Below are 24,439 nucleotides of genomic sequence, written 5' to 3'. Positions count from 1 at the left end.
ACGGGTGAGTCTCTGAGAGCTGCTCAGGGGCCCCAAAAGACAACCCCAGAGAGGTGCTTTCCCTGACCTGCGACCCACAGAGAAAATTCTGTCCGGCTAGTTTATTTCGAGAGACCCTGCCAAGTTCTGCGCAATGGGTAGAGCAGAGGGTGGCGTGGGGCCTCCGGGATTCAGCCCCTGTCCCAGGACACTCGGGGCTGGCAGGCACCTCCTGGCCATCGGAGGTCAGCTTCAGGGGAGCAGAAGGAGGGGATGACCCTTCACCGGGGAGCCGGGCACACACGTTGGCAGAGAGGCACACCTGTTTGTCCTGCTGAATCACCCCAGGAAACTGCCCTTTGGGAAAGGCTGTCAGGTTTCGGGGTTCCCCCGACACTCGGGGCTTTGGTTTCACCTGGCCACCGCGCTCCCTGGGGCTGCTCGGACAGCAGAAGGGCGTGAGGCCGGTCCCAACAGCACCACAGAGATGGCGGCAATCCGTCGGATTTCCCTTACGGATTGAGGGTGTGAGGCTGACCCCTGCGGGGTGGGAGGGCAGGCGCGGAGCCGGCTCTGGGCCAGGTGTTCCTGCCCAGTGCGTAGGGATCCCTGAAGTAGCTCTTACAACCCTCAAGTCTGCTGAGAGCCCCAAACTCTCCACAGACACCGCAGAACCTTGTAGTCACCCCTCTTTGGGGCTGCAGGTGTGGTGCATGCGTGTGTGTGTGTGTGCGTGTGTGCATGTGTGTGCGTGCGTGTGTGCGTGCGTGCGTGTGTACATGTGTGTGCGTGTGTGCATGCATGTGTGTACATGTGTGTGCGTGTGTGCGTGCATGTGTGTGCATGTGTGTGCATATGTGTGCGTGTACGTGTGTGTGCACCTGTGTGTGTGTGTGTGTCTGTGTGTGTGTGCAGGTTCAGAATCCAGCCAGGGCTCCTACCAAGCACCAGAGCTGCACTGGAGCGGGGAGAATGCTTCAGCTGCCCTCCAGCTCGATGCTTCCCAGAGAGTTTTCACAGGTGCTCCCAGACGTGTGCTCCTTTATGGATATTCTCCTCTATTTTTTAAATTATTTTTAAAATTTATTTATTTTTTAAAAATTTTTTAATGAATCACCCTGAGGTACAGTTACAGACTTACAAACTTTCGTGCTTACGTGTCCATCATACAATGATCGAGTACCCACCCCTCCACCAGTGCCCATGCTCCACCACCAAAGATCCCAGTATCCCTCCCACCACCCCCACCCCATCCTCCCCACCCCACCCTGCCTCTGTGGCAGGGCATTCCCTTTTGGTCTCTCTCTCCTTTTGGGTGTTGTGGTTTGCAACAGAGGTATTGAGTGGCCTTCATGTTCGGTCGATAGCCTACTTTCAGCCCGCATCTCCCGTCCCGAGCAGGGGATATTCTCCTCTTAAAGCACTGCCGGCTGAGAGTGTGAAGTCAGGCCTTAGCTCTTCTCCGGGTTCTCTGTCTCCATGGAGTTTGCCCACCCAGGCATACCGTCGAGTCTGTCACACACACCCTCTTTCACACTGGCCTTCACAATAGCAGGAAACCCAAAGAGCACGGTGAACAAGTCTAACTCAGGCGTTTAAGTTACCTATTTACAGAGTGAAGGGGAAGGGACGAAGAGACAGGTGAGAAGGGGTGGCAGCAGAGGCCAAAGGGACGCAGGTACGTCGGTGGTGTCAAGAGTGACAGAGCTAAATCTCCACACCAGAGTCAGCAGCACTGAAATCTCGAGACCCAAACTTTAACAACCAAACTTAAAAGGCGCCTGTCAACACGCAGAGTGGAGCTGGGGGGGAGGACAGGAGAGGGGAGCTGGGAGCACGGTGGAGGGAAGTTGAAACTGGTAGAGGGATTGGTGATAGAACGGTGTTAAAAACCCAACTACGAATTACTTTGTGGTTCATGGTGCTTTAATAAAATTAAATTGGGGGGAGGGGTAAAAGGTGGTTTCTAAGTAATGTTCAGGGATCCCGGGGTCACCAGGGAGATACAACGTTCATCCATATTACTTCTAAAAAAAATAGTTATGTAACTTCTAAAAAATAGTTACCAATATACAAGTGAACTGGTACTCCTAAAAGATAAGATGTGTAATGTCTTAGGTACCAGCCATAATTCCATATTTCTCTCTCCCTGTCTCTCTCCCCCCCCTCTCTCTGTCTCCCAGGACTTAGCAAAAAAACCCCACTTCATCCTGGAAGGTGTGAGCAGATTTGACATCCAACAAGGAATGGCAGGTAAGAGCCCTACCTCTCCCCTCTTGGCTATAGGTCAGGCTCCCCAAAATCTGCCTCTGAGGAGATTGGAGGATGCTATCTACACACCTTCCCAATTACCATTATTGCCACCACTACCACCAGTACAACCATCATCACCAGACCCAGTATCACCACCACATTACCATAAGCCTCATGGTCACCTCCCAACCAGTGACACCAACATAAACACCACCGTCACTATCACCATCATCACCTGCCGGTACCATCCCTACATCATCACCAATACCACCGTCACTATCACCATCATTTCCACCCTACCAGCAATAGCACTGCCATCACCATAACCACCCTCACTATCACCATCGCTACCACCCCACCTGCAGAGTTTCCCAGCTCCAGAGCTGGCGAGGCTGGCATCCGGGGTACCATTCTGGGTAGCTGCATATGTCCAATCAGTTTTAAGCCAGCTCATGGTGGGTGTACAGAGTGACTGGGGATGTGGAATGATGAACAAATGGAGGAATGGGCTCAGGGTACAGTGCAGAGCAGAGAGGAATACCAGTGGCTGGAGGAGAGGGAAGAGAGAGATCAGAAAGATAAGCAAGTGCCTTTGGAGCTATTATCACGTCAAAGCAGATACTGAACTTGGTACTTCTTCTTGCCTTGAAAGACTCCAGGTCCAGATGACTAGCTATTGGAGCATTTTTTCATGTGCCTTTTGGCCATTTGTATTTCTTTTTTGAGGAAACTTCTGTTCATTTCTTCTCCCCATTTCTTTATGGAGTTGGAGGCTTTTTTCTTGTACAATTCTACTAGATAAATGAAGACTTCAAAGAGACAAGAGCAGCAGTGTTGGCCAGTGTAGCAGAAGCCAGGGAAAGTATTCGCAATGCTCGCCTGTCCTTCGCCAACTACAAGACCAAGATGACTGTCCTCCGATGTCCCGATGGATCTATCACATCCTCCAGAAAGGCAATGGAGAAAATTATTCAAGACTTCTACTTAGATCTCTTTGACAACCATGTCCACCTGCCCACATACCAAATTCCGCAGGATGGATATGTCGTTCCCAACGTTCTCCCTTCTGAAATCCGACACGCCATTTCGTTGGTAAAGACTCGAACGGCACCTGGTCCGGACAAGGTCAGACCCGAACACCTGAAGAATCTACTGCCAGTACTCATCAATACACTGGCCCAACTCTTCACACGCTACCTGTCTGAATGAAAGGTTCCATCTCAGTGGAAAACCAGTAGGACCATTCTGTTGTACAAGAAGGGAGACATCCACAACATCTGCAACTATCGCCCAATCTGCCTGCTGTCTGTCGTCTACAAGTTGTTCACTCGTGTCATCCTGAATAGAATAGGCAGAACACTAGGTGAAGGACAACCATGAGAGCAAGCCAGGTTCCGAAGGGAATTCAGCACGATAGACCATATCCACACAGTGACCAAACTCATTGAAGTTTCTTGAGAGTTCAAGATGCCTCTCTGTCTAACATTCATTGACTTAAAGAAGGCCTTCGATTCTGTTGAGACTGAAGCGGTCATCGAAGCCCTAGCCAAACAGGGTGTTCAAACTCAGTTTTTGAGTTTCAAACTCAAAATCCTCCGAGAGCTGTGTTGTGGATTAACCACCAGTATCTCACCATTCTACAAGGAAGTGATCATTGATGTAAAGAGAGGGGTGCTGCAGGGTGATACCTTTTCACCGAAACTCTTCAGTGCCACCCTCGAGAACATCATGTGATGACTGGAATGGGAAGGAATGGGAGTGAAGATAGACGGTCGGCAATTACACCACCTCTGCTTCCCTGATGACATCGTTCACATAACACCAAACATTAGCCAAGCGGCACAAATGCTGGCCGACTTCGACCTCGAGTGTGGAAAGGTCGGACTGCAGCTGAATCTCAACAAGACGATGTTCATGAAAAACGAACTGGTCCCTGAAGCTCCATTTGCTCTCAATGAAACAAACATCTCCAAATGCAGCAGCTATGTGTACCTGGGTCGAGAAATCAACATGAGGAACGACTTGGTGCCAGAACTTCGCAGGAGGAAGAGAGCAGTGTGGAATGCATTCAAGAGCATCGAAGAGGTGGTTAAGAGAACGAAGAACCTCAGACTCTGGGCACATCTTTTCGATTCCACCGTTCTTCCTGCACTAACATATGTCTCAGAGACCTGGGCCCTGCGCAAACAGGATGAGAATGCTATTAGGGTATCCCAAAGAGGAATCGAAAGAGCTATGCTGGGAATATCATGTCTCACTCAAGTGATAGAAGGAATCCGGAGTTCTGACCTCCGTCGACGGTCAAAAATCAAGGATGCTGTCTCGTTTGCGAAGATGTCAAAAATCAGATGGGCCGGTCATGTAATTCAATTCAGAGACGACCGCTGGACTAGAGCTGTTACTGACTGGATTCCACGGGACGTCAGAAGACCTTGTGGCCACCCACCAACTAGTTGGTCAGATTTCTTCGTCAAATCCCTGAATGAACAATTTGAGGCTCTTCCTGTTCCTGGAGCAAGCAGATATCATTGGGCTGCACTAGCATGTGAAAGAGACAAATGGAGACGTTACTGGCACCCGTTCGAGCAAATTGAAGATCAGTGGGACTACAAGTGATACAAGTGATACAATTCTACTAGTGTCTTATATATCCTGGATATTAATCCCTTATCAGATGGGTATTGGGTAAACATTCTTTTCCATTCTGTGGGCTCTTTCTGTATTTTGGTCACTGTTTTTTTTTTTTTTTTTAAGTGCAGTAGCTTCTTAGTTTGATGTAATCCCATTTGTTTATGTTTGCTTCCACTTGCATGGTCAGTGCTGTTTTGTCCTTAAAGATGCTTTTAGCTTCAATGTCATGGAGAGTTCTGCCTACATTTTCCTCTATGTGCCTTATAGATTTATGTCTGATATTGAGGTCTTTAGTCCACTTTGATCTGGCTTTTGTGCCTGGCATTAGACAGAAGTCAGAGTTCATTTTTTTGCAGGTAGCTATCCAGTTTTCCCAGCACCACTTGTTGAAGAGATTTTCCTTGTTCCACTTCACATTTCTTGCTCCTTTGTAACCATCTCATGGTGATTCAATAAAATTAAATATATATATATATATATATATATATATATATATATATATATATATATATATTCCAGTTCCAGATATGTGCAATGGTAGAGTCTAAGATAAAAGCTTTTCCTTCAGCAAGTGACGAGTTGTGATAAAATCAGGGCTATAGGTCACCTCCCACCTACTAGATAAGCCAAGTGCTGAGTGTTGCTCAAAGGTGAGGAATTTGGCCTGGACAAGATAAGTCAGCCTGGAAACACCTGCAGCCAAGGAACACTGCTGGCCAGAAGCCGAGCAGGGCAGGACCGGTGGCAGGGAATGGAGACAGATAAAACTTGGATAAGACAAAATAGTAATAGAATAGAATAGAACAATTTAATATCAGATGATAGCACCACCTCTGAGAGCAGATTTAAATCTTGGGTTCCCAAATCATGTCCACACTTGGACTTCACCTGGTAGGATTGTGTCTCTTGAGCCAAGTGGACAGAAAAACCTCTGTGGCTTGTTTTCAGTCTCAGCAAACGTGTCTACCAGCCAGTAACCTTCCAAGCGGGCCCTCCCCTAGGAGAAAAGGGCCTTTTCGTGGCTTGTGTACTCCACATTGAATACAGCCAAAGATGGCATGGCAATGATTGATTGCCTGAAGGTGAAGGGCAGGGGCTGAGGAAAGGGGCGAAGCATGCTCAGAGTAGGACACCGGCAGAGACATCAAGGCTCCTGGTCGCCAAGGAGAAGGAAGAGGAGAGACCCCTGTGTGCGTAGTGGCTCGGGAAACATTAGCCAAGAAAACCACAAATCTGTTTTCCCCTGTGGAGTGAAAACCATGGCACCAATGCTGGCAGTAAAATTCACTGTGGCAGTAGCATTCAGTTTCTCTGGCAAAAACAGGGATCAGAAGTCAAGTGGGCCCGTCAGAGTTCTGTTGGGGAATCTCTGATCTTTCTCAGCACCGCACAGCAATAGCCACCATCCCCTCCGCCACTCCTATCTTCACCACAGAGCATCGGTGTTGCGTTACTACCATCCCACTGTCATCCTTACCACCATCACCCACCCACCCCCACCTCCACCAGTTCTATCACCTGCACGCTCACAACCATGAGTTCTCCACCAAAGCGAAGCTACTAAGCAACACTGCATGGCACCCACCCACCACAACCACCGCTGCCCTCACCACCATCATTATCACCGGGGCTGGGGCAATAGCACAGCGGGTAGGGCGTTTGCCTTGCACGCGGCCGACCTGGGTTCGAATCCCAGCATCCCATATGGTCCCCTGAGCACCGCCAGGGGTAATTCCTGAGTGCAGAGCCAGGAGTAACCCCTGTGCATCGCCAGGCGTGACCCAAAAAAAGCAAAAAAAAAAAAACATCATTATCACCACCCCTTCTCTCTCACACCTGAAACCAGCTTCAGTGACTCGTCCCCTAATTCTCCAAAGACAAAGGAAATCGCGTTATTCAGACTTGAGTGGCAAATGCCTGTGGGACGCATGGGGTAGAATTTCCAGCTCTGGCGTATTGATTTCTCCTGGTTTGTGGCCCTCCCTCTCACAGGGGACTGCTGGTTCCTGGCCGCCCTCGGCTCCTTGACACAGAACCCAGAGTATCTGCAGAAGATCCTGATGGAGCAAAGCTTTTCCCACCAGTATGCAGGGATTTTCCGTTTCCGGGTACGTGTACGTTGGGACACGGGCTCCTCTGTGTTCGCAGGAAGGGGAAGGTCTGGAATATTCTCTCACTCTGGAAGCCTGAGATGGAAGAGCTAATTCAATGTTAACTTACTCTTACGCTTTTCAAAAAGGAATTTGAGCTGGTGTTCTGACAACATGGGGGAAAGTGAGAGTGAAAATCTTATTTTTGTGTGTGTGTAAATAAAAGAAAAAGCAGAAACGATTAGCAGAGGGAAAGACTGACTGATCAGTAACCAAGTCTCTCCTTGAGTTTTTATTGGGCATTTCTGGGCCTGACCTGATTATTTCCATGTAGGATCTGTAGGGGGCGTTACAGCATCTGATAGCTTAGGTCCTCTTTCCAATTCATTACTTTTTTTGCAAAAATATCTTGCTAATCCTTGCATACTTTTTTTATTATCAGAATTTAAAAATCATATGTCTAATTAAAAAGAAAAGCCACAGTGCTGTGAAGTGGAACCGAATTAAATTTCTGTTGGAACTGGAAACAAATTATGATTTTATTATTTTAATTATTCCTTTTCAGAAATGTGCTATGTATTCTCACTTACTCAGAACTAGCTTTATCCCCTTTGATAAAATGTTATAGCTCTATGTTCATGTTGACTTTGCACTCTGCTTGGTGTAGGAATTCTACAATATTTTATGATTGTGCTGCTAAAATGAACAAGATTTCCCCCTTAATTTTAATAAGCTGATGCTGAAAAGAAGGCCAAGTCTTATTGTTTATTTAACTATATCTAGCCACCTTACTAAACTTCTGATAAGTTCTATATTTTTTCTGTATTAGACTCTGGGTGTTTTCAAAGTTATCAAAATACTGGTACATTTTTTAAATAACCATATATATTTTCGTTCTTTCTTTTTTTTTTTTTCCTTTTTGGGTCACACCCAGCGATGCTCAGGGGTTACTCCTGGCTCTTCACTCAGGAATTACTCCTGGCGGTGCTTGGGAGACCATATGGGATGCCGGGGATCGAACCCGGGTCGGCCGCGTGCAAGGCAAACGCCCTCCCCGCTGTGCTATCGCTCCAGCCCCCGTTATTTCTAAAATAACAATTAACAATGATGGATTTCATTCCCCTGACCCTGAAGAGCCTTTAATGCGGCACCATTGGGAAGGATGAGTAAAGAGAGACTGCTAAAAATCTCAGGGCTAGGATGAATGGAGACGTTACTGGGCCTGCTCGAGCAAATCTTGATCAACATATGACAGTATATACATACCTCTTGGAGAGCCCGGCAAGCTACCTAGAGTATCCCGCCAGCATGGGCAGAGCCTGGCAAGCTACCCGTGGTGTATTCGATATGCCACAAACAGTAACGATAGGTCTCATTCCCCTCACCCTAAAAGAGCCTTCAATCCTTGGGAAAGATGGGTAAGGAGAGGCTGCTAAAATCTCAGGGTTGAGCGGAATCGAGACATTACTGGTGCCTGCTCGAGTAAATCGACAAACAAGGAGATGACCGTGATACAGTGATTTCTAAAATAATTTTTCATTATTTTACCTTGTCACAGTACTTAGCACCTCATAATTCTGCATTAGAATCACAAGAGCAAAATCCTGCTCTTCTGATTTTTTTTTAAAGCACCTTATGGTATGCTATGCTTTTAATGCACTGTTGAATTCAATTTGTTAAAAATTTCATTATCATTTTTGCATCTCTGTCCTATGTAGAATTGGTTCTAGTTGTTTATGCTATTTTTATCCTGTTTGAGTTATGCCAGCTTTTAAAGCTAACCCCAATGAGTTTTCAACAATTTGGCCTGAAATCATTTTTTTAATTAATTGATTTATTTTTTATTGAATCACCATGAGATAGTTACGAAGCTTTCCTGTTTGAGTTTCAGTCGTACAATGATTGAACATCCAACCCTCCACCCATGCACACCTTCCACCCCCAATGTCCCCAATATCCCCCCATCCCCCCTCTCCCCTTGCCTCTATGGCAGACAATCTCCCCTGTACTCTCTTTTTCATTGCTTGTTATGAATAGCACAAGATGTCCCTTGGCCGTGAGAGCCGCTGCATGCTCCTGGAATTCTAAACTTTTAGATAATTAGGGTCTGGAGATATCTCTGCAGCGAGCTGCTGGGCTTGGAGATTCTTTTGTATGTGTCTCAATTATGGCTGTTAAGGAGCTTAAGTTGCAGCTGGAGGCAGTTTGTGGGTGTGACCTCCAGGGTCCCATGGGGACAGAAATGGTGGAGAGACGAACCAGTCCATCCCGTATCCCTTGTATCCCTTGAGGCCTGGCGTTTGCTGTCCCTGGACCTGTGTACCTGAACTTCTTATTGGGTTCTGGAAGTTGGCAGCTGCCAGGGTTTTTAGAGGGCAGATGGGGGGCGACGCCTGCCCCCCATCTGAGGCACCTGGTGAAGTCGGCCTGGCTTCAAGTCTGGAGGCATCTCTGCAGCGAGCTGCTCGGTTTGGAGATTCTTTTGTGTGTCTCTGGATCATGGCCCTTGTTTCCATCTTTTCCAGAGAAATAAACTACTGGCATATGCCCTGAAGGGCGCACCCGCCAGCCCGGACCGTGGCTTTTGATCTCTTTCGAGATTTATGGGTCTCTGAAATTAGGCCAATAAATGAGCTTGTATAGCTGAGCAGAGGGCGGTCTGTGGGTGTGGCTCCCACATACCTAACTTTTGGCTGTTTAATTTCTTGATAAACTTGGTCCCAAGTGGTTGGGGTCTGGCCATAGCCACAGCAGCAATTTGGGGGTATCAGGAAGCCTGAAGGCACCGTCAGGCTGCTGATGCACTCGCCCCACAGGTATAGGTTGACCTGCTGGTGGCACCATACCCCCTAGATCTGAAATCATTTATTTATTTATTTATTTGCTTTTTGGGTCACACCTGGCGATGCACAGAGGTTACTCCTGGCTCTGCACTCAGGAATTACTCCTGGCGGTGCTCAGGGGACCATATGGGATGCTGGGAATCGAACTCGGGTCGACCACGTGCAAGGCAAACGCCCTACCCGCTGTGCTATCGCTCCAGCCCCCTAGATCTGAAATCATTTCAATGTTGTCTGTTGATCATTGATTATCTGCCCTGTGAAAGTGAAGCAGACAGTGGTTAGCTCTTGGACCTACCTTCTTTTTAAATGTAATTTCTTATAGTTCACCAGTGATGCCAATAGCTTTGGATCTGCTTGGACTCCAGAGTTCCCTTAAAATTTTTATTTTGCCCCCCAGGCCCCAACTGCTTCTTTTATAGTTCCAAATTTATTGGTGGAGGGATGTAAACCAAATGCACACATGAAAGTTCATAAGTTTGTAACTGTATGTCATGGTGATTCACTAATAAATTTTTTTAAATGTTGCTTATATGATTTTCCGAAAAATGAATTTTATTTTGCCTACGATTTTGATCTGTGGTTAAGTCTGTTCTTCCTGTCGCAGCACCATACTTCTTTTCTTTTTTGTTTTCTCAGACCAGCTTTTCTTCCTGTCAATCTCTTGCTCAGAAAGGAGTCACGTTTTGATTGTCATTATTCTATTATTTTTCTCTTTGGGGACTTTGTTTTCTATAAGTTACTTTCAGTTCATTTTCATCCCCATTTACTTTTCCCAGGGCACTTGACTCTGTGCCATTTTGAAACTGCACACGCAGTATTCTTGAGTTTCTTTTTGACTGATGTGATCTTGGTCTAAAACAGTCTTAGTGTCATTTTCTCCTCGTGGGGCTTGTGTGTCACCCCACACCACACCAGGGGTCTCACCCCAACTCCTTTTCCCCCAGGACACCCCCCTCCTTGTCTTTATCATAGTCCAAAGGTTTGTTTTTGTTTTGTTTTAGTTGTTCCTTTGCTTTGTTGATTGTCCATAACTGAGAAAACTCATCTGGTGTTGATATTTCCCCTGACTTAGTTAGCTCTGCATACTTCTCCCCAGGGCCCTCTGTGTTATCACAAATGTTGTCACAAGACTGTCCCTTCTCTGGGAGGAGCAGTTGTCCTCATACACACAGGCCACAACTTCTTTAGCCCATCACCATCCTGGGGCACTTGGGTTTCACGGATTGACTCTTTCCAAAAGGTGCATCCATGAACATTGGGAATGCATACATTTTTTTCAAATTAGTGACATCATATCATTTGGATACCCAGAGGAGGTTTACTGAATCTTATGGAAATTCTATTTTTAATTTGGGGTAGGAGGTTCATTCCAACATGCCGTTTTTCCAAACTGGCTGCACCACCATTAATTCCTACCATTAGTGAGAGGAAGTTCTATATTCTGCATATCCTCACCAACACTCATTGTTAAGAAACAATGAGCTTTCTGTATGGAATCAAACTTTCTTTATAGATGAAATCTGTCTTGCAGGTTGCATTATCTGCAGTGATCCTCTTTAACTTAGCTTATTTTTTGTTTCGTCTGCTTTACTTATTGAATTCTGGAAAAGGTGAATGAAATTATTCCCACAAATTCTGTCTTCTTTTTCAGATGTTTTGACTTTACACTTCTGCTGTGATCTTTGGTGCCCAAGGCATTAGTTCTTGCCATCTGGTTGTGGAAATAAAGTGCACTATGATCTATTTGTTGTATCACATCTATCCTTGTCATATTTAATGTTTATCTTGATTCCACTTTATATGATAGGCACAGTGCCACGCCAGTGTCCGGTTACTGGCATTTTCCTATTGTGTCTTTCATTCTTTCATGATCAATTTCATTTTCATGGTTCCTTGTAAAAAACGATATATAAAACTTTGTTCACCATTGCATCTTTCACACTTGTTTTTTCCTCTAGGTCTTCTGTTTTGTTTGTTGAATGGTTTCCCCAGGTCGCATGAGTGGTTTGCTTTGCTCTGATGTAAGAATGATATTTTTGCGGGGTGTGGGATTCTCGGATCAAAGGCTTTTTCATCAAGAGTCTGTGAACAGCATTCCATTATCTCTCACAGTTGCCAGGGAAAACTGTATTGCCAAACTCATCTCTTGACTTTGTAAGAAACAGGGCCTTACAAACTCTTAAGTGTACAGGATGCTCTCTCCTGAGTGTTCGGAAATTTCTCTGAAATTGGTCCAAAGATGTGCCTTTCAAAATTTGACCTAATCTGGAATTCAGTCAACTCTGCATTCTGAAGACCTGTTTCCTTTTTCTGCTCAGATCTTTTCCTTTTTATAGTTGAGAACCTCTTCTGTCCTGTTCTTTCCTCCTGAGGTTCAATATTTGCATGCTGGGTCTTCTAACAAGTGCCCAGGTGTCATGGGTGCTCTGAGAGGTCAGCAAAGCATGAGCTTCTACTGTGTCTGGGTTTCCCTCAAGGATAGCAAGTGGTTGGGACTCCCCGAGGCCCAGGTGGTACCTTCTCTGCCTTCTACTTGGCAAAGAGACCTCACAGTTCTTTAGAACCTGCTGCAGATGAACATTTGCACATCTCAGAGTTCAGATCCAGTTTTTCAGGAAGGTCCCAGTGCTCAGAAAATCAGTATTTTGCCCACAGTATCTCTGACCTTTCTCAGACACACGAATTTAGTTAAAGGCCCCAGCCTAGTTCTTGGGGACACTAGCACTGCCCAGATATTACTTGCTGTCTCACAATGAGGAATGTCAGAACACACAGGTCTCAGTCTTCTGGAGAGGGAGTCTTCTGCTTGGGCCACACCCGGCAATGCTCAGGGACTCCAACTATCTCTGTGTTCAGAGCTCACAACTGGAGGTGTTTGGGGGGATTGAGCCAGAGTCTCTTCCATCTAAGGGAACCACATTAACTCCTGAGCCGTGTCTATGGCCAGTGGCCTCATTCTTGGCAACCAAGAAAGCCATTTGCATCCTCTCTGGGAAAGCTGGTTTCCTCTGGATGTTTCCTTTGTGTAGGGAGCACAAGCGTAGCCAGCATTGCTGGTGTGTGGGGAAAGGGGAGAGTATATTCTACGGGGAACCAACAGGAGTTTGACATTCAGGACGGTCGCCTGCTTGTAAGGCACCACCGCAGATGCTGAACAAGATGGCGCTTGGAGCCTGAGCTCTCGCTCACAGTCTCACGTGGTTCCCCTGACAGCTCGCCAGGCCCTTCCTGCTGACCACAGAGGAGGAACATGAGCTTGCAGAATTCAATTTCTTTTCCAGTTGCATATTGCTTGGGGAAGCTGGAGGCAGAGGCAGGATTCCAGCTAGCTCCACTGACGAGCCCCCATCTGTTACGCTCCACCAGCCAATTAAGCCCCAGCTCCAGACGTGCCGGTCCCTGCAGGACCCCCACGGACGAGCTCGGATTGGCTCTCCTGGTGCCTCCACTGAGCCCCGTGTCTTCCGCTGACGGTGTCCCCTGTGGTCTCCCGTGTCGTCTGGCCTCCGTGTCTCTCAGCTGCAGGGCCCAGGCCCAGCACAGCCAGGCCAGAGGGCGCACCCTGCCCTGTCTCCTCTGACATTGCGGTCTCGGTCCCAGCTCTGCGTGGAAAGGGTGCCCTTCGCTGGATGCCGCAGCCAACATCTGGGGCGCCAGCTGCAGGGACGGCCCCCGCTCCTGGCTCCCTGTCACCGCGGAGCTGATGATGGAAGGCCTCAGGCCCGCTGTCCCCCAACCCACCTGTCAGAGACCCACTTTCCTCCACGCTCAGGCCTGCTCGCCCCCAGCCTGGGGGACACTCGCAAAGACCCCCCATCAAGCTGGTGCCGTTAGGAAGTCTCTGCACTTGGCGGTTTTCCCGGGGAGCCATTAGGAGTTGAATGCTGACGATGAAGGGGTCTGTTCTGGGGAGGAACAGCTGGCTCGTGCGTGCCGCACAGTGGTGGCGCCAGGCCGCCCCCCTCCGCCGCTCTGATGGCAGGCGAGCTTGGCAGGAGGGCCGAGAGCCAGCCCGAGCTGCAGCTGCTCTGCCCGCTGGGGCCACCTGCCCTGTCCAGCCTCCGGGCCTGTGGCCACGCTTTGCCCATAACCCAGTGACATCCCTCCGTCCCTTCCACCCGCAGAACCCTGCCTCCTCCCTCAAGCCTTCCTCTCCCTCGGGGGCCCCCTGTGACCTTTAGTCTCTGTCCCGACGTGTCCTCCAGTCTCTGCTGCCTCTGCCATCCGGGGTGCGGGGTGCCTGTCACGTTTGGCTTCGGCTGGCAGAGGACTGGGCAGCAGATGGCCAGAGTTAGCTGGACCCTGCTAGGACCCCGCCTTCTTCCTCCTGCCTGAATTCTCCTTGACTCACTGGACCTGTGACGGGGTCCCCCACCCTCCAGGGGCAGTGACAGGCCTGTCCTCGTCCCTCACGCAGGCTGGTATTTCCTTCTGGATGGAGTCTGCGTGACTCAGCGGTGACGGGGTTCCCCCCCGCCCCCGGGGCTCAGACCGTGCCTCGTCTCTCCCCAGTTCTGGCAGTGTGGCCAGTGGGTGGAGGTGGTGGTGGACGATCGCCTGCCCATCCTGGACAGGAGGTACCTCTTCGTGAACACGCGCCGCGACAACCAGGAGTTTTGGCCCTGCCTGCTGGAAAAAGCCTACGCCAAGTAAGGAGGGGCTCCCCCGGCACCCCAGAAAGGCTGGCGCCGTCTGCTCTGTCAGAGTATGTCCCACCAGCCCGAGCCAGAGCCTCAGCTCCCCCAGCCTAGCCCCCCCCCCGCCCCCAGTCACCCTGTGTGTCGGGCTGTGAGGATGGGGACAGGCACCCAGGTTCTCGGAGGGATGGTGGGGGTGGGCGGGCCCAAAGGTCATAGCAGGGAAGAAGCAGGCAGATAAGAATAGAATTACCAGCTCAAGCCTGGGGAGGGCAGGGGTGAGGCGGACAGAGTGGAGGAAGCATCCCGTGGGGTCAGCAGGATGTCACCAGGAGGGGACCCCAGTGAGGCCTTGGAGGATGGGCAGGACGGAGCATCCCCAACTAGAGGAATGGTTCAAGCAAAGTCCAAGGGGAGCAGAGTGTGGGGGTCAGGGGGAGGGGGACTGAAGCATTCCGAGAGAGGTGGCCTGGCCGGGAGCTTTGGGAAGCGACGGTGACCCGGCATTTAAACGTGGGCCAGGGTGCTGGAGAGATAGCACAGCGGGTAGGGCGTTTGCCTTGCACGCGGCTGACCCGGGTTCAAATCCCAGCATCCCATATGGTCCCCTGAGCATGGCCAGGGGTAATTCCTGAGTGCAGAGCCAGGAGTAACCCCTGTGCATCGCCAGGTGTGACCCAAAAAGCAAAAAAAAAAAAAAATCTAAACGTGGGCCAGAGGACCGGACGGACAGGGCAGGGCTTAAGGGACCTGCCATGCACGTGGCTGACCCCAGTTCAGTCACCAACACCACATCAGGGTCCAAGAAGCACTATTTCCTGCAATTAAGCGACTAAGAGCCCGGCCCTCTTCAGAGAAAGGAGGTGGAGTCACAGGAGGGACCCCCCCCAATAGAAACCCCCCCCAGGGCAGCAGCTTGGCCTCTCTCAAGGTCCAGCCCCCACGTGTGGGGCGTGGTTGGCCTCGGGCGGAACCACCCTGGCGGGGAGCCGCTGGCGGGGAGCAGGGGTGCAGGGGCCTGGAGCGGGGAGCTGGCAGCGGCTGAGGGCCCCCCTGCAGGGCTCTGTGTGCAGCCTCCCTCCCTCCCTCCCTCCCCGCCTGTCCCCCCAGGCTGCGCGGGTCCTACCTGAACCTGCACTACGGCTACCTCCCCGACGCGCTGGTGGACCTGACGGGGGGCGTGGTCACCAGCATCGACGTGAACACCTCGCCCGCCGACGTGCTGCTCACCGTGCAGGCGGCTGCCCGGGCGGGCTCCCTCATCACCTGCGCCACGCCCTCGGGGGTGAGTGAGTGCGGCCCCTGCCCTGGGGAGGGACGGGGGGGGCGGGGGGGGCAGTCAGGGCCCAGGCAGGGGGCTCAGGCAGGGGCGCCCAGGCAGGGGGGACGCCACGGGGGGACTCAGCCCAGGTGTACGGGCCGGAGGGCGGTCAGGGCCAGAGCGGGGGGCTCAGCCGGGGCGTGTGGCCGGGGTCACTCCGTCAGCCCTGGTCAAGGGTCCGAGCCCATGGGAAGCCCCGAGGTGGGGCTTCCCAGCGACGGCCACGCTGTGTCTCCTCACGGCCCGCAAGGTCTGGACACAGGATTGCCTGACGCCAAAGAAAACGTGTCCTGGGGCTGGAGCGATAGCACAGCGGGGAGGGCGTTTGCCTTGCTCGCGGCAGACCCGGGTTCGAATCCCAGCATCCCGTAGGGTGCCCTGAGCACCGCCAGGGGTGATTCCTGAGTGCTAGCCAGGAGGAACCCCTGTGCGTCGCCGGGTGTGACCCAAAAACAAAAACAAAAAAAAAGAAAACGTGTCCTGAGAAGCTCTAGAGGCCGATCCCCACACAGCCTGTGCTGGCCGAAGCCCTCACAGCCCAACGCGGGCCGGGGCCTCACAGCCGGGCTCTACCCAAGGCCCTCCCCGCTGGGCACGGGTCAGGGCCCTCACAGCTGGGCACTGTCTGCGGCCCTCCCCGCCGGGCACTGGTCAGGGCCCTCACAGCTGGGCACTGTCTGCGGCCCTCCCCGCCGGGCACTGGTCAGGGCCCTCACAGCTGGGCACTCCTGCGGCCCTCCCCGCCGGGCACTGTCCCTGCTGGCTTTCTCCGCTGCCCTCTGACTCCCCACACCCAGGGCCGCAGTCCCGGGGCCCGCAGGTCCCCCTGGGAAGGCCTTGTCGCCCCTCGGCCCCTCTGAGACTCGCGTCTGTCCCCAGACATTCCTGCCTCCATCCTGCAGCTCCACGGCGCCCACTGCGTCCCTCGGGACCCTCGCCCAAGCCCCAGGTCTCCTCGAGAGAGGGTGTGGCGGGCGCCCGGCTCACAGGAGGAGCAGACAGGGAGGTTGGGTCAAGAGGGCTGGCTCCAGTCAGGGGGAGTACGAGGGGGGCTTGCAGGTGCCACCCGCTGTGGGCGGGGTTTGCAGCCGCCGGCCTGATGCTGTGTCCCCCCCCACCCCCCCCCCCCAGCCCACAGGAGTGGCCACGCGGCTGCAGAACGGCCTGGTGAGCCAACACGCCTACACGGTGACTGGAGCCGAGCAGGTGAGTCCCGCCTGGCCCGCGGCCCAACCCAGCCCGGCCCAGAGCAGCGGTTCCGCCCCAGCCAGCGGTGCCCGTGGCCATCCACACAGGAGGCCCGGCTCCCTCCTCGGGCCCCGCCCCACATGCTTCCTGCCCTGCTCCCGGGATGACGGAGCACGAGTGGGGACTTCGTGCCCAGGACAGAGCTGGGGGCGGGCGCTGGGGGCACGGCGGGACCAGCTTCCTCCCCCTCAGAGGCACCTTCTCGCAGACTCTGCCCTGGGCCCCGCGGCTCCCAGCCTGACAGAAAGGCCCACGACATGTGCCGAGAGGAGGCCCGGATGGGAGAGGTGTGACTGCTCTCAGATCCACAGAGGCGGCAAAGGAGAGCGAGAGAGGAAGGGCGGAGGAGAGAGAGACAGAGCAAAGGAGAGTAAGAGAGAAAGGGAGTGAGAGAGGGAGAACAAGAGCAACGGAGAGACAGAGCGAGAGAGAGCAAGAGAGAAAGAGAAAAGAAGAGAGAAGGGAGACAGAGAGGGAGAGAGAAGGAGAGATAGAAAGGGAGGGAGAGAGGGAGAGAAAGAGAGGGAAAGACAGAGTGAGAGAGGGGGGAGAGAGAGGGAGGGAGGGAGAGAGAAAGAGAGGGAGAGAGAGAAAGAGAGGGGGAGGGAGAGAGAGAAGGAGAGAGAGAGAGGGAGAGAGAGATGGAGAGAGACAGGGAGGGAGAGAGAGAAGGAGAGAGAGAGGGAGAGGGATAGAGAGAGGGAGGGAGAGAGAGAAAGAGACGGGGAGGGAGAGAGAGAGAAAGAGCGGGAGAGAGGGAGAGAGAGGGAGAGAGGGGGAGGGAGAGAGAGAAGGAGAGAGAGAGGGAGAGAGAGATGGAGAGAGAGGAAGAGGGATAGAGAGAGGGAGGGAGAGAGAAAGAGCAGGAGAGAGAGGGGAGAGAGAGAGAAGGGGAGAGAGGGAGAGAGAGAGAAAGAACAGGAGAGAGGGAGAGAGGGGGAGAGAGAGAGAAGGGGAGAGATAGAGAGGGGGAGGGAGAGAGAGAGAGAGAGAATGAGCACTAAAGCGTGAGTCCACACCACCAGCCATCTGGAGAAGCCTGCTGAGCAGCGGGGCCCTGCGGGCCCCTCCAAAGCGCTTCCCGTGTCAAGGGCAGCGGCACCTGGGGGACCCCTACCTGCCTCCCCTGGGCTCACTCTGGGCCAGAGACGGCGGGGGGGGGGGGGGGCGCCCTGCCGCCAGACCCGAGCAGAGGCCCTGCAGGGCGAGTTCTTGCCGGGCCCCCAACTCCTGCACTCCCATCCCCCCCCACTCTGGGGCCACGCGCTGGGCGCACGGTTCCCACCACGGCCCCCCTCCCAGCTCTAGAGGCTGACTAGCAGCGTCGGGGCCCAAGGAACTGTGTGCGCGACCCCCACGCAGCGCCAGACCTTCCAGCACCTTCCGCCTCTGCGTTTCCCTCCCCCCACCGGGGGCTCCAGGCCAGGCTGGGCTGGTTGCGGACCCCCGCGTAGGGCCTGTCTCTGCCTCCCCCCCTCCCTCCCCCCCCCCCCCCGGGAAACGGCTCACAGCTGCTCAGGGGCCGAGTGCCTGTGCGGGTGGGCCCCGGGGCAGACGCCTGTGGGTCAGCTTGGACCCATCTGCTCTAACCCATCCCCCTCCTGGGGCCCTGGGAGCTCACAGCAACCCAGCCCGGGGGTCCCCCAGCTTCCCTGCGTTCCCCCCAGCCCCCCGGGAACCCCCGGGCAGCAGCGGCAGTCACCCCACCCCAAACTGGCACCCGTGACACCACGCGCCACCCAGCCCTGCCCGGGCCAGGGAGAGCAACGCCCGGCTGGGGGGCCACCCTAGAGGGGTGGCCACGCCGGCTGCACTGGACAAGAGCAGGGGGGGGGCAGCTCTCGGGTGGGCCAACACGAGGAGGAAGTACGAGGGGGGCAGACAAGGGCCATGGAGTGGGGGTGAGAGAGGGTCCCCGGGGGTCTGAAGGCGCACAGACCTGGGCTCCCGCCTGCGCTGCCCTGGCACTAGGGGCCCCAGGCCATTTGTTTCTGCCGTGTCGGCCTCCAAGTGGCTGTGGACACAGCCAGCCTGTGCTCCTGGGAGAGCCAGCCTGTGGAACAGCCCACGAAAGCAGTTGTCAAGTAATGCCTGAGGGACAGATGCCCACCAGAGCACCCCCTTAGAGAGTGGGGGGGACACCAGCACGGAAAGGTGCCCAGAGGGCCCAAAGGAGCAGCGAGTACAGCTTATTCCATCCGCCCAGGAAACCATTTCCCCAGGGATGATTCGTGAGCATCAAGGAGCGGGGCGGGAGCGATAGCACAGCGGGGAGGGCGTTTGCCTTATACACGGCCAACCCGGGTTCAATCTCCAGCATCCCATAGGGCCCCCTGAGCACCGCCAGGAGTGATTCCTGAGTGCAGAGCCAGGAGTAACCCCTGAGCATCGCCGGGTGTGACCCCCCAAAAGCAGAGTCAAGGAGCTGAAGGAAGAGCATTCGGGGGCACGCCCCTGGCCACCTGCATGTATGGTGACCACAGCCAGTGGTGCCACCAGGAACAGGACCGGGACCCTGGGCCTCAGCCCGTTCTCAGGTGGGCCCACGACCGACCAGCTGTCTAGAGGACAGTGGGCTCAGGTGGGGCCGGGACTGTGGGCCACACGGCACACGCCTTGCACGTGCGTGGCCTGAGCCCTGGCACTGCGGGACCCCCACAAGCACCGCCAGGGTCTATTGCATCCATACACTGATTATCTTTAAATTGCCATCCCAGGCTTATTTCTACTCTTTTGTCTGTATGAACATAAATGTAAAACCGAAGCTTTCATTGGGCTGAAAGCACTTGGATTTACATCCCAAAGACCGGGCTAGGCCAGAGCCTGGAATCTACAATGTCAAGTCAGGCCTGGCTAGCACCTAAAATCTGCATGTCACAGATCAGCTAACAATCTGTGACAAAAGGGAAACTGCCTCTGAAATTAACTCCAGAAGGCAGCTGGAAAAGGGGAAATATTCCAACAAGGGTCCAGGGTCCAGAGGGCACGTTCGGGGCCCCAGAGGCCCCGGCAGCACCGGGAGAGGCTCCTGTAATACAAGAAAACAAGAAAGTGTTACCGCCGGACACTGCGTCAGAGCTTGGCTACAGATTGGTCCTCTGGAGAGAAGAGGTCGGAGCTCCGCGGAGCAGGGCGGGGAGCAGCCAGCCCCTAACTGGAACGTGCTTGTCACTCTGCTCCCCTCCCGCAGGGCGGAAGGCAGCAGGAAGATGAATGAATGGGCGCCCTGTGCCTGCACCTGGCCGGGCCAGCGCCTCCCGGCAGGCCGAGCTGGTCCGCATGCCTCATTGAGCTACTTTCTCCCCGGGGCTGGGCTGCAAGCTCCCGGGGCCACTCAGCCGCCCTTCCTGCGCCCCTGACCCAGGCACCGAGGCCGGGGCGGGCGGGTTGCTGCCTGCTCGCCCAGTGTGTCTGGGCTCCAGAAACAGGAGGCGTTGAAAGTCTGAGCACCTTCCTCTGCAGTGCCCGGAGACCGGGCGGAGGCTGGGAAGCCACGGGAGGACGTGCTCCAGCCACGCCCGCCTTTGCAGCAAAGGCCCCGGGGACCACCAGGTCCAGGTGACAGCCTCGGGCCGACTGAGCTGAGCCCGGGGCAGCTGCGTCCTTTATCGGGGCTGTGCCACTGAGTCAGAATTCTCGCCTTGCCCTGGCCCTGGAGGCCGTGGGCGTGCCTCTCCAACTCAGCCCCGCCCCAGAGACCCGCAGACACGGAGCCTGAGGGTAGGGCCACGGGTGTGAGCCCGGCTGCCACTGGGTGATTTCCCTCCACGGCGACCCCCCCAGTCCCCTTCCCCTGGAGTCCTCGCCACACAGGCCCCTCCTGCACCCCCAGGCCTCTGCTTCTGCACAGCCACAGCTCTCACTCCCCCCTGGGCGGGTCCGCCTCCCTCTGCGGGTGTAGGAGGGCAGACAGCCGCCACCGCAGGGGTCCCACATGACTGTGCCATAGGCCTGCCCTCTGGACTCAGCGGCAGGAAGGAGCTAACGTGCCTCCTTGGGTCCCTGGGCATGAGTGAGGAGATGCCGGGGAAGGAGGGAGGGAGGGAGGGAGGGAGGGAGGGAGGGAGGGAGGGAGGGAGGGAGGGAGGGAGGAGGGAGGAAGGAAGGAAGGAAGGAAGGAAGGAAGGAAGGAAGGAAGGAAGGAAGGAAGGAAGGAAGGAAGGAAGAAGGAAGAAGAAGGAAGGGAGGAAGGACTAAGGGAAGGAGGGAGGGAAGGAGAAAGGAAGGAAGGAAGGAAGGAAGGAAGGAAGGAAGGAAGGAAGGAAGGAAGGAAGGAAGGAAGGAGAAGGAAGGAGGGAGGGGAGATGGAGGGAGGGGAGAGGGAGGGAGGGAGGAGGGAAGGAGAAGGGAAGGAAGGAAGGGAGGGAGGGAGGAAGAAAGGATGGAAGGAAGGAAGAAGGGAGGGAGGGAGGAAGGGAGGAGGAAGTGAGGGTTAGGGAGGGAGGGAGGAAGTGAAGGTTAGGGAGGGAGGGAGGGAGGAAGGGAGGAGGAAGTGAGGGTTAGGGAGGGAGGGAGGAAGTGAGGGTTAGGGAGGGAGGGAGGGAGGAAGGGAGGAGGAAGTGAGGGTTAGGGAGGGAGGGAGGAAGTGAAGGTTAGGGAGGGAGGGAGGAAGGGAGGGAGGGTGGGAAGAAGAGAAGGGGAAGGAGGAAAAGGAAGGAGGAGAGAGGAGAAAGGGAGGTAGGGGAAAGGAAGGGAGGGATGGGGAAGGGGATGAGGAGAGGGAGGGAGGGAGGAAGGAGAGAAGAAGGGAAGGAGAAGAAGGAAGGGAGGAAGGACTAAGGGAAGGAGGGAAGGGAGGGAGGGGGGAGGGAGAGAGGGAGGGGAGATGGAGGGAGGGATGGGAGATGGAGGGAGGGAGAAAGGGAGAGAGGGGAGATGGAAGGAGGGAGGGAAGGAGAAAGGAAGGAAGGAAGGAAGGAAGGAAGGAAGGAAGGAAGGGAGGGGGAGGGAGGGAGGGGAGATGGAGGGAGGGAGGAAGGGAGGGATGGGAGATGGAGGGAGGGAGGGAGGGAGGGGAGATGGAGGGAGGGAGGGAAGGAGGAAGGAAGGAAGGAAGGAAGGAAGGAAGGAAGGAAGGAAGGAAGGAAGGAAGGAAGGAAGGAAGGAAGGAAGGAAGGAGAAGAAGGAAGGGAGGAAGGACTAAGGGAAGGAGGGAAGGGAGGGAGGAAGGGAAGGAGGGAGGGAAGGGAGAGGGAGGGAGGGAGGAAGGGAGGGAGGGAGAGGAGAGGGAGGGAGGGTGCTTGTGTGCAGAGGCAGCCTGCCCACAGGTGGAGGCGGGAGAAGGGGGTCTCCAGCTGGGAGACGCTGTGCTCAGTTAGTCCTCCTGCCCCGCCCGGGACAGCAGGTGGACAGCAGGTGGGCAGCAGGTGGATGCCCAGTCGACCCCCGGGCCCGCGCCGGGAAGCGGCGGCTCTGGCTGAGGCAGCTGCCCCTCGCCCCGGGCTGCTCGCGGCCGGGACCCTCTGTCCACTGGGCTCCGGGCCACAGAACAAGGGGCCACGCCTGTCCCCCACGCGGGCAGAGCCAGGCCACGCTCCCTCCCCGTCAGCTCCCCTCCAGCCAGGCCGGCTCCTCCAGCTCCCCCAACAGTGCTCCAGGCCACTGGCAGCCCGATGAGGCCAGCTCCCGTGTCCTTGGGGCAGAGCCGGCCGGGCATGACTGACTGGCTGACTGACCCCCCTGCTCTCTCCCCAGGTCCAGTGCCAGAGGGGCTGGGAGGACCTGATCCGCCTGTGGAACCCTTGGGGCAACACGGAGTGGCAGGGGCCCTGGAAGGACGGGTACGGCCCGGGGTCCCCACTGCCCGGCCCGGCCCCAGCGCAGAGCACGCAGCCCGCCGCCCACTCTCCTTCTCCATCTGCCTTCCAGGAGAGACCGCCCAAGACTGGGGTCCTCGGGGCCCGGGATTCCTGGTGGGGTGGGGGGGGGACAGGGCAGGCGCCCGCCAGCAGAGAGCGGGAGAAACTCGACCCGGGGGTGGGGGCAGCTGGGTGCCCCTGCGCCACCCTTTCTGCCCCACTGATCTGCCCCGAGGGGCCACTGCACGAGCGGGGTGAGGGGCCGAAGGGGCTCGGAGACCTGTGAGCCTCACAGCCCTGGGGGACCCAGGGGCTCCCTGCGGGTGGGGGCCGGGCCGGCGAGGTCCCCTGTCCCCCACCCTATACGGCACCGCCTCTGGGGCCTGCAGGCAACCGTGTGCCCTGCCGCAGGTGGGCGGGATGGGAAGGCAGCGAGACTGGGACAGAAGGACATCCAAGCCCAAGCTGAGCCCGCAGGGGACAGACTCAGCAGGCAGCTGGTGTGGGAGGGGGGTGGGAAGAGAGGGAGGAGCTGAGACAGGAGCAGGGGGTGAAGGAACTGGTGCAGGAGAGAGGAAGAGGAGGAGGAAGAAGAGGAGGAGAGGGAGGAGGAGGAGAGGGAGGAGGAGGAGGGGGAGTAGAAGGAGGAAGAGGGGGAGGAGGAGGAGGGGGAAGAGGAGGAAGGGGAGTAGGAGAAAGAGGGGGAGGAGGAGGAGAAGGAGGGAAAGCTGGTGTGGGAGAGGAGAGGAGGAGGGCTGGGACAAGAGCAGGGGAGGAGGAGGAGGAAGGAGAGGAGGAGGAGGAAGAGCTGGTGTGGGAGAGGAGAGGAGGAGGAGGAGGAGGAGGAGGAGGAGAAGCTGGTATGGGAGAGGGGAGGAGGAGGGCTGGGACAGAGCAGGGGAGAAGGAGGAGGAGGAGGAGAAGCTGGTGTGGGAGAGGGGAGGAGGAGGGCTGGGACAGCAGGGGAGGAGGAGGAGGAGGAGAAGCTGGTGTGGGAGAGGGGAGGAGGAGGGCTGGGACAGAGCAGGGGACGAGGAGGAGGGGGAGGGCGGAGGCGGAGGCTGAAGGGAGGCACAGACAGACTCGGGTGCAGACAGGGCGGCCCCCCAGGCCTGAGTGGGGGAGGCGCGTGCAGGGGGCCAGGCGCCCCTGCTGGTCCACCTGGAGACGCAGCCTGCCCTGGGCGGGGAGCGGGGCCACCCCGCGCCAGCCGGAGCCCGGGACCCGCATCCCCGCGGGGGCCGCTCTCTCCTCCAGCAGGAGCCCGAGGGAGGCCCAGCTCGAGCCTAATTGAAATTTCTGCCGCACACACTTAAAGGCAAACTTGCATGGATCGATAGCCTATTGATTCACAGCACATTTATTTTCCCTTACCCGCTGCAGAAAATGTAATTATCGCTTAATTATAAAATTGCCATTTTACACGACCACATCGGACTGGCTGGGCCTGCAGCCGGAAGCTGGAAGGGTGGTCCCTCCCTCCCGGTGCAGGAGACTCCGAGGGGGTCCTGCCTGCCCGCTGCTCCCGAGAACAAGCTCCGGAGGCTTCTGGGCTGCCGTGGGGACCCCCCGGCGGTGGCCCTGGGAGGGGCTTAGGTGGAGGAGGGTGGGGAGAAGGGCAGCAGCTGTTTCCGCCAGG

At 55.4% G+C, this 24,439-nt stretch overlaps 1 protein-coding gene across 1 annotated transcript in view; it reads left to right on the top strand.

The window, feature by feature from the left end:
• CAPN13 (calpain 13) overlaps positions 1-24,439 on the top strand; it is a 53,102-nt gene that overhangs the window by 9,390 nt on the left and 19,273 nt on the right. The window contains exons 2-7 of the mRNA XM_055121364.1: positions 2,163-2,232; positions 6,856-6,971; positions 14,309-14,445; positions 15,544-15,728; positions 16,896-16,960; positions 22,697-22,782. Of these exons, the coding sequence (XP_054977339.1) occupies positions 2,163-2,232; positions 6,856-6,971; positions 14,309-14,445; positions 15,544-15,728; positions 16,896-16,960; positions 22,697-22,782 (659 nt within the window). The remainder of the gene's footprint in view (positions 1-2,162; positions 2,233-6,855; positions 6,972-14,308; positions 14,446-15,543; positions 15,729-16,895; positions 16,961-22,696; positions 22,783-24,439) is intronic.

This window comes from Sorex araneus, chromosome X, assembly GCF_027595985.1.
Source record: "Sorex araneus isolate mSorAra2 chromosome X, mSorAra2.pri, whole genome shotgun sequence".
Classification (NCBI taxonomy): Eukaryota; Metazoa; Chordata; class Mammalia; order Eulipotyphla; family Soricidae; genus Sorex; species Sorex araneus.
The sequence above is the reverse complement of the archived record's forward strand: the minus strand, read 5'-3'. Positions and strand labels throughout refer to the sequence as shown.